This window comes from Corythoichthys intestinalis, chromosome 12 (assembly GCF_030265065.1).
Source record: "Corythoichthys intestinalis isolate RoL2023-P3 chromosome 12, ASM3026506v1, whole genome shotgun sequence".
In the NCBI taxonomy this organism is placed as follows: Eukaryota; Metazoa; Chordata; class Actinopteri; order Syngnathiformes; family Syngnathidae; genus Corythoichthys; species Corythoichthys intestinalis.
Window position 1 is genome coordinate 36,445,716 of NC_080406.1, and position 13,433 is coordinate 36,459,148.

The 13,433-nt window shown below is 38.0% G+C and overlaps 2 protein-coding genes across 4 annotated transcripts; both read left to right on the forward strand.

Annotated features, from left to right (window-relative positions):
- Positions 1–772: 772 nt before the first annotated feature.
- LOC130926502 (zinc finger protein 615-like) lies at positions 773–6,535 on the forward strand. 3 transcript variants are annotated; one of them, XM_057851420.1, is made up of 3 exons: positions 773–1,078; positions 3,623–3,664; positions 3,743–6,535. In XM_057851420.1, the coding sequence occupies exon 3, from the start codon at positions 3,784–3,786 to the stop codon at positions 5,725–5,727; it is 1,944 nt and encodes a 647-aa protein (XP_057707403.1). In that variant the 5' UTR covers positions 773–1,078; positions 3,623–3,664; positions 3,743–3,783; the 3' UTR covers positions 5,728–6,535. The 3 variants fall into 3 exon arrangements, with proteins under 3 accessions (XP_057707403.1, XP_057707401.1, XP_057707402.1); XM_057851418.1 differs by lacking the exon at positions 3,623–3,664; XM_057851419.1 differs by lacking the exon at positions 3,623–3,664 and having other exon boundaries at positions 3,746–6,535.
- Positions 6,536–11,051: 4,516 nt separating this feature from the next.
- Positions 11,052–12,646, forward strand: LOC130926503 (gastrula zinc finger protein XlCGF64.1-like). Its single transcript, XM_057851421.1, has 2 exons — positions 11,052–11,373; positions 11,492–12,646. Exons 1-2 carry the CDS (start codon positions 11,247–11,249, stop codon positions 12,373–12,375), a joined length of 1,011 nt encoding a protein of 336 aa, XP_057707404.1. The 5' UTR covers positions 11,052–11,246; the 3' UTR covers positions 12,376–12,646.
- Positions 12,647–13,433: the final 787 nt, after the last annotated feature.

Consider the following 13,433-nt stretch of genomic DNA (forward strand, 5'->3'; position numbering starts at 1 on the left):
TGGCCAACACAGTCAACAGATCTGAAACCCATTGAGCTGTTGTGGGAGCAGCTTGACCGTATGGTACGCAAGAAGAGCCTATCAAACCAATCCGAATTGTGGGAGGTGCTTCTGGATGTGTGGAGTGAAGTTTCTCCAGATTTCCTCAACAAATTAACTGCTAGGATGCGATAGGTCTGCAAAGCTGTAATTGTTGCTAAGTGAGCATTCTTTGATGAAGTTTGAAGGAGAAAATTATTACTTCAAATACAAATCCTTATTTCTAACTTTGCCAATGTCTTGACTATATTTTCTATTCATTTTGAAACTCATTTTAAAAATAAAAGTGTGACTTTTGAAGGAAAACACAAAATTGTCTGGGTGACCCCAAACTTTTTAACGGTAGTGTACTTGTTTTGATCACTGCCTGCCCCACTAGTCAAAATGGACTGGACGTCTATCACTGTCAATGGCATCCAATGACTGAAAGACCATAAATCATAAAGCATCAGGGAAATACCTACATAAAAATCATTTAATGATCTGTTTGCATAGGAAAAGAGAATCCAACTAAATAGCTTGGGGGGATTGCATTTGAAATGCAAAATTTCTAACAACGGTAATGTTTTTAAAATCGTACAAGATCACCTTGAACTGGCTTGATATTTTTCATTGGATTTTACTATAGCATGTAATGACACATCATCGCCTACAAGTGGCAGTAACAAACTTGTGTGTTATTGCTTCCTCGACGGGCGGAAGCGTTTCCCTCTTTCGCTTGTCTACAATGAAAAATAAGAATGAAAGCTATCAAGACGACGCAGTCTCGAACTTTGCCTTCATGATAATATTTCTCTTTTATTATGTACATATAATAGAGTACGAGAGCAAACTAACGAATTATCGGTGCACTTTTAAGCATCTCGTGGAATTTAGCCACACATTGCCTAGCAGACATCACATGAGATATTTTGTAAAAATGTGAAAGAAGAGTACGACGAGGAATTTTGTGGGACAAAACAGGAGAGCGAAAGGCAACGTCGAATTCTGGAAGCTGCAGTTTTTAAGAAGACGTCTCAAATTGTACTGGATAACGCGGGTTTGTTCATTTAATACTCACACTCGTATAGTAAAGTATTTTGGACCCGCTTTTCGGATCACTTTAAAGGGCTTTTCATCCCATTCACCGAACTGCAACCCCTTTTAAATATTCCAACAAATACCTATACAGCTGATTGAAGGTAAATGTTTTGGACTTCATCGCCTAACTAATTATGATAGGGTATACCAAGGGTTAAAACAAAAATAATTATTAGTACTCTGCAAATTTGTAACATCTTAATCAGATTAAATCTAATCAAATGATTTTCTCCATTTTTTTTGAGTGTTAAAGACTAGTTAACAGATTAATGCGTCAGATTATTCCACTTACTTGTTGCAAATATTACGATTTGTTCTTATGAAGTCTTTACATGTAAAAGTTGGTAATTTTTGTCACCTAAATCAAGAAAAAATGCTTTCAAATAATCTTTTAAACAATATCTGTTCTTGAATTAAGAACATTTCTGACAGAATAAGTCTGTTAGTCTTATTTTCAGCTCGTTATTTTTCTTATTTCAAAAAAAATCTGAGTGAAATTTACTTGAAGCACTGGTCGATAATTTCACTTATGTCTAGTAGATTTACACTGAAAACAATGGAATTTAACTAGTTTTAACAAGGTGTTTTTGCAGTGTACAACTGTATTAGAGGTGTAAAAATAAATCAGGAAAGGAAAAACAGCAACAACAACAAAAAAAAAACTGAAATAACTGATGGAAATTAAATAAAAATGCATTATTTGCCTTCAAAAATAGCTATTTCGGCAGAGTAATCAAGATAGGCGTCTGACAATCCTCAGAACAAAGGCGCGTGCCATTGTTTATTTTCTAAAATTCAGTGTACTTCTGGGTTGTAAAATCCCCTTGCGCACTAAAGCTGCCGCCCCCCCCCCCCCCCTCCAAAGTGGGAAACGCCGCTATGAGTGTTAAAAACAAGACACCTAGAACATTGGTCCCCAACCATAGGGTCGGGGACCAGTACCAAGTCCGTGGCACATATGCTACCGGGCCGCACAGAAATAATAACAAAAATACTTTTTTTTTTTTTAAGGTGCCTTTCTGGCACTCAAGGTCGCCGTACAGTCATTTAAAAAACAATTAAACAAAGACTAAAAAGAGTAAAAATATTTAAGTATAGAAAAAATAATTTATTAACGACTGCATTTTTGCCTCTTGACACACCAATCTGCCTGCCTACTCTATTAATTAATCCGAATAGAGATATGTGAACACCGCTTTATTGTAGTGGCCGCCATTACTGGGGTGTTTACATGCCTTAGTAGCAGCCCAGCGTCAGTCAATGTAAACAGTAACGTTAGCTGCTGGCTGTGTGCTGTAGGCGGCACATCTGAGCAAGCAGCAGGCGGGGTACTTCCATTCATTTTGCTCAGATTAGTCAATAGATATAATAAAAAAAAAACTGGAAAGGATTTCTTCCGAGAAATCAAGTGGAGTTAGCATCTTTTTTAAAATATTTTTTTTTATATACAGTATCTATGTGCCCTTGTGCTCAACAATGAAGAATGACGTAGGTGCATCAGGTTTGTTCCTGGAAATAATAAGCCCACACGCTAGCGAAGATGCCTGAAAAAGCAGACGTCTTTGAACAGATTTTTACGGGGAAAAGGCTACCTGACGAGTCAGAAGAGGCGCTAAGTCCCCTCTGAGTAAGATGTGACCAAAAGTTAGCAAAAGAGGCAATGAAGTCTTCATAGCTGTTTTGGCACATAGAGCCAAAGCACCCTGGAATAATAGATAAGCCTTTTGAATTTTTGAAACAAAAAAGTGTGAGCACCAAAGATAGAAACAATCAGTGAGGGCCACCACATCAACAAAGCAACTGCACTGAGAGCATCATACCTCGTGGTGAACCGTAATGCTAAAGCTGAGAAACCTTTCACGACTGGAGAAGAACTTATTATGCTTGCGAACAAGGATATTTGTCGTTACGTTTTAGGAGAGACCGCTGTTAAAAAAAGGCTGATTCAGTGTCTAGTGACTTACATTTTGCCTGCACTTAACGTTCCCTTTTACACCCGTCGTGTTATTTTGTATTTACTGTATTTTTCGGCCACACATTGCCGGTCCATGAAAAAGAGGCCCACATCACACCGGTCCCTGGTGCAAAAAAGGCTGGGGACCACTGCTCTAGAAAGCATTTTGGCATGTAGAATGCAGTTGCAGTGCATAATAATGATGGTATTAAGGTTTATAAGCATAAAGCGTGTCTTAGGTTCAGTGGCGTTACACATAACAGGTGAAGTGGGGGGGGGGGGGGGGTGAATGCTATTTTTAACAGCTGTTTTCGTGACGTAAGCATTTTGTCACCATTTTCAATCGTTAAAATTTGATGCTACTTTGAAAGCAAGAATATTGAGCCGCTTTTGTTTAGCTCTAGAATAGATTCCAAGATGTTTGCTGTCAGTTCGAAATCCATAGTATAGAATTTTTTTTTTTTAATTTGAGTTATTACCGGTATTTGTGAGATTTTGCACCTGGTGATTTAATTTTTCCAACTTTTTTGCTGCAATTGATGGCGACAGACGTGGAAGAGGCTCAGCCCTCCCAGTTCAAATGGATTGGAGGTCTGTCGCTGTCAACGGTAACAAAAGTGTTAAATCTCATAGGATCTTGGCATGTCACACAATTTGTCTTCTCCTCAGAAGATATTCTGCCTGAACGGTTGGAGCTGGAGGTCCCCCAAATGAAAGAGGAGGAAGAGGAGCCCCCTCCCATGAAGGAGGAAGAGGAGGAACACAATATCACCGAGCTGATTTTGACGAGAGTCCATGTAAAGAGTGAAGATGAAGAAGACAGACTCTTAGCTCCTCACTCGGATTGTGAAGACCCAAAGTGTGACACTAACTATGAAAACCTGGCAAACCCCAACAACAAACACTGGAACTGTTCTCAGTGCCACGAAACATTTTTCAGTAAGTCAAGTTTAAACAGACACACCAGAACACACACTGACAAGACACATTTTTCCTGCTCAGTTTGTTGCAAAACATTCACTCAGAAAAAATACTTAGCAACACACACAAGAACCCACGTTGTAGGGAAACCTTTTTCCTGCTCGGTTTGTGGTAAAACCTTCACTTGGAATGCAGAATTAGTACGGCACTCAAGAACACACACAGGAGAGAAACCTTTCTTCTGCGCAGTTTGTGATAAAACCTTCTCACAGAAGGGACACTTGAAAAAACACACCAAAACACACACTGAGAAGAAACATTTGTCATGCTCGGTTTGCGGGCAAAAATTCCCCGAGAAGAGAAACTTGCAAAGACACATGAGAACACACAAAGTGAAGAAACTTTTTTCCCTAACCACTCGGGAAGAAAACTTGAAAATACACAATGTGGAAGATCCTTTTAGCTGCTCAATTTGCGGTCAAGTATTCGCCCGAAAAACAAGTTTATTAAGGCATGTACGAACGCACACTGGAGAAAGACCCTTCGCCTGCTCAGTTTGCGGGAAAACCTTCTTGATGAATTCCGATTTAAATCGACATAAAATATCTCACACCGGAGTGAAACCTTGTTCCTGCTCCATTTGTGGTAAAAGTTACGTTTGGAAAAAAGACTTGATACGGCACACCAGAACCCACACTGGGGAGAAACCTTTCGAGTGCACGGTTTGCGGGAGAAGATTTTCTATGAAAACTGATTTGGGACAGCATATAAGAACACACAGTGGGGAGACATCTTTTCCCTGCTCAGTTTGCGATAAAAGATTCACGATCTCTGATTTAATAAGGCACAAAAGAACACACATGAGCGAGACATTTTTTAGCAGTTCGGCTTGCAACTCAAGTCCAAGATTGGAAGATATTACAACCAAAAAGGAAGACGGTAAGCCAGAATCCCTTAAAGTTAAAGAGGAAGGAGAAGAGGAGGGTGTCACGAGGCTGCTATTGACTGATTCCCTTTTAAAGAGTGAAAATGATGATAACAAAGGGGAAGAGACTCAAGGCTCCTCAAGTCAACACAAGAATCCCAAAGGCGACTGCTCCCAAACGGACAACCTCTTAGCACCACTCTCAAATAGTGAAGAGATTACATCATACTCCTCGGACACCGACGAGAAATACTCCCACACTAAAAAGAAACGCCGTCAATGCTCTCAATGCGACAATACCTTTTCAACCAACGCCACCTTAAAAAGACACATGAGAACACACACTGGGGAGAAACCTTTCGCTTGTTCATACTGTGGAAAAAGGTTTACCGGGAAGACTAATTTAATAACACACACAAGTAAACACACAGGAGAGAAACCTTTCGCTTGCAGCGTCTGTGACGAAAGTTTCACTTATAAGCAACAGTTGGGAAGACACATGACAACACACACTGGGGAGAAACCTTTTGTCTGTTCTGTGTGTGGGAAAATATTCACATGGAAGATTGATTTTAATAGGCACACCACAATACACACGGGGGAGAGACCTTTTGCTTGCCCAGTTTGCGATAAAACCTTCACGAGGAAGTCGAGTTTAATCCGACACACAAGGACGCACACTGGGGAGAGACCTTTCGTTTGCTCACTTTGTGGTCAGCGTTTCACACAGAAAGCACATTTGGTAACACATGCAAGTACACACAATGTGCTTCCCTCCAGTGTCACCATTTACCTGTCAAATGTGTAACTACTCAAAGTAAGCATTTATGACTGGTTCAATAGATTCAAACAGGCTAGACAGCTGCAAACGGTCTTAAATGTAAATAATGTGACTTGTGTTAAGATTTGAAAGTGTTTTTGTGTAACTCAGTAACCTGCTGTGTAACTGGTCAAACTGTGGTTTTTTTTTTTCGTGCACATTTAACTTTTTAAAAATAATTCCATCCAATATTCTCTTAGCTATCATTATTCCAATAATTAACTCATCAGCTGCCTTTGATGGTATAAATGTCTATTTCATTTGAACAGGTCTATCATCATCAACGGCACCCAGTAATTTATTAGTACAATTTAGAATTAAAATATGAAACATTACATGTCTGGTAACATATATTAATATGATTTGATTCGCAGTGTTACATCAGTAAACCAGCGAGCACTGTTAGCATCATATAAGGTGGCATACCAAGTTGCTCAATGCAAAATAGCAAAAATTAAAACTGTTCCTCTGTCCAATGATACTGTTGTTTTTGTTCTATTCTAATTTTTGTTTTTTCGGTCAAATGGTTGATTGAATTTATTATTCATTTATTTATTTATTATTATTTTTTGTTACATTTTATTTTTCACTATTAAATGGTCCCAAAAATATGCCTTGAGTGTACTTTTACAGATTGGATGTGACTTTTTTTTTTTTTTTTTAATTATGGCAAAGTGATGCACTTTAAGTCTTTTCTATATTTGATTGTAAGTAGAGCTATATTATTTTCTTAACTATTAAAAAGGAGATAATGTTATGCAAGGGTGTACTTAAAATAATTTAGAGGCAAATTATATAATTTACAGTGGCGGCTGAGAGTTGGGGGCAGGGGTGGGGCGCAAAACATTTTCAACTTCTGGGGGAGTAACAGAAAATAATTGAGTAGCAATGAACTATTGTACACAAAATGGGGGGGGAAATACCAACATTAAGCTACCATTTTATGATAAAATTTAACTAATTTTAAGTTTGACATCAGGAGGTTTCGGCCTGACGGTGTTTCCTGATTCATTTCAGTATACGCTACCGTTCAAAAGTTTGGGGTCACCCAGACAATTTAGTATTTCTTCAAAAGTCACACTTTTATTTTTCAAATGAGTTGCAAAATAAATAGAAAATATAGTCAACACATTGACTAGGTTAAAAATAAGGATTTTTATTTAAAACAATAATTTTCTCCTTCAAACTTTGCTTTTAACAAAGAATGCTCATTTTGCAACAATTACAGCTTTGCAGACCTATGGTGTACAAGCTGTTAATTTGTTGAGAAGATGAGAAAGAAGATAAGAGAAACTTTACTCCACGCTTCCAGAAGCACCTCCCACAAGTTGGATTGGCTTGATGGTCACTTCTTGCGTACCATACGGTCAAGCTGCTCCCACAACAGCTCAATGGGTTTGAGATCTGTTGACTGTGTTGGCCACTCCATTACAGATATAATACCAGCTGGCTGCTTCTTTCCTAAATAGTTCTTGCATAATTTGGAGAAGTGCTTTGGGTCATTGTCATGCTGTAGGATGAAATTGACTCCAATCGAGCGTGGTCCACAGGGAATGACATGACGTTGCAAAATGGAGTGATAGCCTTCCATATTTAAAATCCCGTTGACCTTGTACAAATCTCCCACTTTACCAGCACCAAAGCAACCCTATACCATCACATTACCTTCACCATTGTTGACAGATGACATCAGGCACTCTTCCAGTATCTTTTCAGTTGTTCTGCATCTTACAAATGTTCTTCTCTTTGATCCAAAGTCCAAACACTTCAAACTATGATTCGTCTGTCCATAACAGTTTTTCCAGTCTTCCTCTGTTCAATGTCTGTGTTCTTTTGCCCATATCAATCGTTTCGGTTTATTAGCCTGTCTCAGATATAGCTTTTTTTTTTTTTTGCCGTGCTGCCCTGAAAGCAAGCATCCCGGAGTCGTCTGTTCACTGTTGACATTGACACTGGTGTTTTACAGGTACTATTTAATGAAGCTGCTAGATGAGGACCTACGACGCATCTATTTCTCAAAATAAAGACTCTTATGTACTTGTCTTCTTGCTTGGTTGTGCAGCGGGGCCTCCCGCTTCTCTTTTTACTCTGGTTAGATCTTGTTTGTGCTGCTCTCTGAAGGGAGTGGTACAGTGTTTAAGGAAATCTTCAATTTCTTGGCAATTTCTCTTATGGAATAGCCTTCATTTCTAAGAAGATATTGTCAAGTTTCACGTGAAATTTTTTTTCTGGCCATTTTGAGAGTTTAATCAATGTGGTGCTCCAGATACCCAACTAGCTCAAAGGAAGATCAGTTGCATAGCTTCTCTAACCACCTAAACTGTTTTGACCTGTGCCAACATAATCGCACACGGTTTTCTAATCATCTGTTATCCTTCTCAGGCAGACATGTCCAAAGTCCGGCCTGGGGGCCAAATGCGGCCCATGGTCAAATTTCATCCGGCCCCCAGCCTCTGTCATAAAATCAATAACATCTGGCCCGCACACAGACTTAATAAATTCATAAAAAGCATATGAAGTAGCATACACACGAAATGCTGCTCCTCATTTACCCACTAAAAGGCAGCAGCACTTTAACCCTTTATTGCCAAATGTATCACATTTGATGCACCTAAAATTTCATGATTTTCAGACTAATTTAGAATTTTGACATTTCTTTTTGGAAAAAAAAAACGATGGATGCAAGTCAACACATGCATCTGCAGGTTCCATAAGAAAAAAACATGATTTAGCATGGGTTATAGATATTAGAACGCTCATTACCAGTGTTGTTAATAACGGCGTTACAATATAACGGCGTTACTAACGGCGTTATTTTTTTCAGTAATGAGTAATCTAATTAATTACTTTTCTCATCTTGGCAACGCCGTTACCGTTACTGAGGCGGGAAAGGCGTGCGTTACTATGCGTTACTAAGTTGGTTGAATAAAAAAAAGTCTGAGAGAAACGGACTCACGGGGACGAGAGCAGAGCAGGAGTGGGGAAGACGCCGTTGCAACCGCGATGCTAGATGGCTCCAATAATACCTGACTGCAGCCATAGCCGACAAACTACGCCCACATGACACGGTAGATATCATATTATAGATCTAGATGCATATGACAGACACTGCTGCATTGCCAACATCTTTTAAGGACTACATTCGTTTGTAAACAGCCGCCATCTTAAAGCAGTAGACCTCTCAGGAAGGCCCTGATGTAGAGATCCTTCCTAGCGAACCTAAGTAATTTTTTTTTTAATCTAAAATGCTCCTAAATCGGCAAAATCTTAACTTAAATCTATCTTTAAATGATGAAACAATTTTAAAACTTACACATGTTTAAAGTAGACAGAAGGGAACTAATGCAATAACGGGAGAAATTTTAACAACTATTGATTCACAACTTTAAATGACTTCCACACATAGCAAAGGTTACTAGCTAGTTATCGCAATACCCTTGTGTCTAGTTAAGTGGAGGGTAAAGAATTGGGCTTGGGCCAATTGTCCCCCAAGCCCTTTAAGCTTCACATTGTGTGACCTGTTTTTTTTTTTTTTTTTGGGAGAAAAAAAAAAATATCACTAGTTACTTTGCCAAGTAACTAATTACTCTTACATTCAGGTAACTGAGTTACTAAAGCAATAACTTTTTGGGAGAAGTAATTTGTAACTGTAATTAATTACTTTTTTAAAGTAAAATTAACAACACTGCATGGCACTAAATGCGTTAGTAGACAGCCGCCATCTTAAAGCAGTAGACTTTTTAGGACGGCTCTGTTGTAGAGAACCTTCCTAGCGAACCTAAGTAACTTTTTATCTAAAATACTTCTAAATCGGCAAAATCTTGACTTGAATCTATCTTTAAATGATGAAACAGTTTTAAAACTTTCATATGTCGAAAGTAGAGAGAAGGGAACAAATGCAATAATGGGAGCAATTTTAACAACTTTTAACAGTTGATTCAGGGTAAAGGGTAAATTAGGGTAAAGAATTGGGCTCGGGCCAATTGTACCAAAAACCTTCACAAAAAACTTCACATAGTGTGGCCAATGTTTTTTTTTTTTGTGTGTTTTTTTTTTTGAGGGAAAAAAAAAAAGTAATTATCACCAATTACTTTGCCAAGTAACTAATTACTCTTACATTCAGGTAATTGAGTTACTAACGCAATTACTTTTTGGGAGAAGTAATTTGTAACTATAATTAATTACTTTTTTTCAGTAAGATTAACAACACTGCTCATTACACATGTTCATTTTGACTTTTCTTTTCACAAGTTTGGAAAAAAAAGGTTTCATTAGGACCTTATTTTTCAAATTTTGGGATTCTCTGATAATTGCTTCATGTTGCAGGTATTTAAGGGCTAAGCAACATTACTCCGTGTGACCTTCTACTTCGAATTTTCTAAAATGGCAACAATCAACAATAAAACGTTGACTGTGACGGCCGACGCTTCAAGGATAGGTGGAAACTGGGCTATTTCTTCACTAAAATACGCAACAACTGTGTCTTGCCTCATTTGCAAAGAGACAGTCGCTGTTTTTAAAGATTTCAATGTGAGGCGATATTACCAAACAAGACACGCTGACATGTGCGACAAGATTACAGGGAAGATACGCAGTGAGAAATTGAAGCAAGTTGAAGCTAGTTTAATTTCACAGCAGTAGTATTTCGCAAGAGCCCGAGTCGAAAGAGAACGCCGCAAAGGCTAGTTGCGTGATTGTTGAAATGATTCATTAAAAAAATAATAAAGCAAATGTGACACACTGAATGGCTTGCTAAATTTTGCTTAAATATATTGTTCCACGTAAAGGACGTCAGCCAAGGTCGGCCCCCCACATTTTTACCACGCCAAATCTGGCCCCCTTTGCAAAAAGTTTGGACACCCCTGTTCTAAAGCAACTAGCAAGCACAATGTACCATTTGAACACGAGTGATGTTTGCTGTAAATGGGCCTCTTTACAAAACTATGTAGTTCTTGCATTAAAACCGGACGTTTCCAGCTAGAATAGTCATTTACCACATTAATAATGTATAGAGTGTCTTTCTGATTAGTTTAATGTTATTTCCATTGAAAAAAAAACTGAATTTCTTTCAAAAAGGAAGACACACACAAACCAACAGAAAAATGACATAATAAAACACAGGAACAGAAACTAGAAAAAAAGAACATTAAAAAGGCAAGAACTATTTAATAATGTCAAAGACACTGAATTACGGTTTCATACTTTCTACACTGCTCTTCCTCACCTAGAGGTGTCAGTTAAAGCACCAGAAAATACAAAGAGTGTGTCTTCAACCGGAAGTGTATCGACTCCACTTCCGCTCCCTCCAGCGGATAAAATAAACCCGTAAGACGTCGGGTGTCGAATCTCGCGTACATTATAAATTTTAAAAATGTTAATAGAAAAATGCTGCACATTCTAAACTAATTAATGAATTATTTTTGGTGCACAATTAGCTTCTCGTTGGGTTTACCAACACATTGCTAAGCGGAGCTCGAATTTTCGTCTAGTGTTGTGGTTGTGTGAAAATGTGTGCAAAACGTGTGAAAGAAGAGTACGAAGAGGAACTTCATGGGACAAAAGAGGAGACCGAGCGACAATATCGACCGCTGAGTGAAGAAGAAGCTTCAAATTGGTTTGATCATTTCGCACACAGTGAGTGGCTCTTTTATAGTTAGCATAAGTTTCATAAAATAACGACAAAAAGACGTGGCGTCTAGATAAATACGTGTAATAAAATTAAGCTTTTTTTTTTTTTTTTTTTAAATCACAGACGTCGTTGAAGAACAAGTTCAGTCTCACCTGGAGGAATTTTTGAAGCAAGAGGAGCTACAATCCTCCCAAATTAAAAATGAAGAGGAAGACCTCTTTCCTATTAAAGGGGAAGAGGAGGGATTCAAAATCAGTCAGGAAGATGAGAATGTTCAAGACAAGCTTGCACTGACAATTGAAGAATTCAACAGTTACAATGATGAAGCTGATGGAGGATCGCATGCGGACAACTGCTTAGCCCCATTATCAGACAGTGACGACATCACATCCCACTCCTCTGACACTGATGATGAACACTCCAAAGTCGAAAGGACATGTCACGTTGACAACAAACGATGCCAATGTTCCCAGTGTGACAAATCTTTTTTCAACAAGTCCGAGTTGAAACGACACATGAGAAAACACACAGGGGAAAAACCTTATGCCTGCTCAGTTTGCGGTGAGACATTCACTTGGAGATCAGGTTTGGTAAGGCACTCAAGAAAACATACCGGGGAGAAACCGTACGCGTGCACTGTCTGCGATGAAAAATTTGCTCATAAGGAACAATTGGGGAGACACACGACATCACACACTGGAGGGACACATTTTACCTGCTTGGTTTGTGGAAAAATATTCACTTGGAAGACTGGTTTGATAAGGCACACGCGATCACACTCTGGAGAAAAACCTTTTGCCTGCTCAGTTTGTGGGAAAACTTTTAATCAGAAGACAACTTTGATGAGGCATACAAGAACACACACTGGGGTAAAACCTTTTGCCTGCTCAGTGTGCGATCAAAGATTCACTCAGAAGGGAAATTTAGAAAAACACTTAAGACAACACACTTTGGTTCTCCCTAGTGTCAACTTTTGCTTGCTTAATCTGCCGCCTGATTTTCATTAATTATACAGAATTGGTTGAACACGCAAAATGACTCACTGATTCTCAGATTGTCCTAAAGGCAAACACAAATATTTAAAAGAAAAAAATATGAGGCAAAAATGTGATTGTGAAAAGTGCAAAGGTTGAAGCTCAGAAAAAGTGCTTTTGATGTGTAAAAATTGTAGGTAAAACTTAATTTAGACCAGTTTTCAACTGAAAAATGTGTATTTTTAATTTCCATTTCTGCCTTTAACTAAAATATAAAAAACAGTCAGCTCTATGACCTGAGTAACACAACAAAAATATGTTAAAAAAAAAAAATAAAAAAATTATATATATATATATATATATATATATATGTATTAGGGCTGTCAAACGATTAAAATTTTTAATCGAGTTAATTACAGCTTAAAAATTAATTAATCGCAATTAATCGCAATTCAAACCGTCTATAAAATATGCCATATTTTTCTGTAAATTATATATATATTCTGTAAAATAAATTGTTGGAATGGAAAGATAAGACACAAGTTGGATATATACATTCAACATACGGTACATAAGGACTGTAGTGGGCATTTCACTCTACTGTCATTTAAATCTGTCTATGCTGTCCTCACTCCGAAGTGTCTACTTTTTCCAAAGCGAGACAGCTAGTGAACGACGCCTTAATAATTCTTCCTTTTTCATCTGATTTATTAATAAAATGGCCTCAAACCATTGTCCTCTTTAGACCGTCGTAAAACTACAAAATAAAAGTACACAAGCATTGCATTAGCAACAACGTTAGCTTAGCACGCTATACAGGTTCACTAAACATAAACAAAAAGCGTCTCATACAAAAAATATAACATTTCGCTTACTAACATAATATGTACATTCTTTACAACAACCATACTTACGGACAAATCTTGTCCAAGGATCATATAAGCACAACATTATCAGCCCGAGACGTCGTGCAGCCATAATGAACTGGTAAGAAAACAATAAACCATGTCGCAAAGCGACCACATGAGTTCGCTGTTGGACAGCATAAAAAGCCTTGCTGTAAAACTTACCAAAAGGCAGAATACTTTCTG

Excerpts from the sequence above, each read along its gene's own strand:
- LOC130926502 (XM_057851420.1), top strand. The coding sequence starts at position 3,784 with ATGAAAGAGGAGGAAGAGGAGCCCCCTCCCATGAAGGAGGAAGAGGAG.
- LOC130926503 (XM_057851421.1), top strand. The coding sequence starts at position 11,247 with ATGTGTGCAAAACGTGTGAAAGAAGAGTACGAAGAGGAACTTCATGGG. Across the intron at positions 11,374-11,491 it reads GTTTGATCATTTCGCACACA|ACGTCGTTGAAGAACAAGTT; the intron begins GTGAGTGGCTCT and ends TTTAAATCACAG.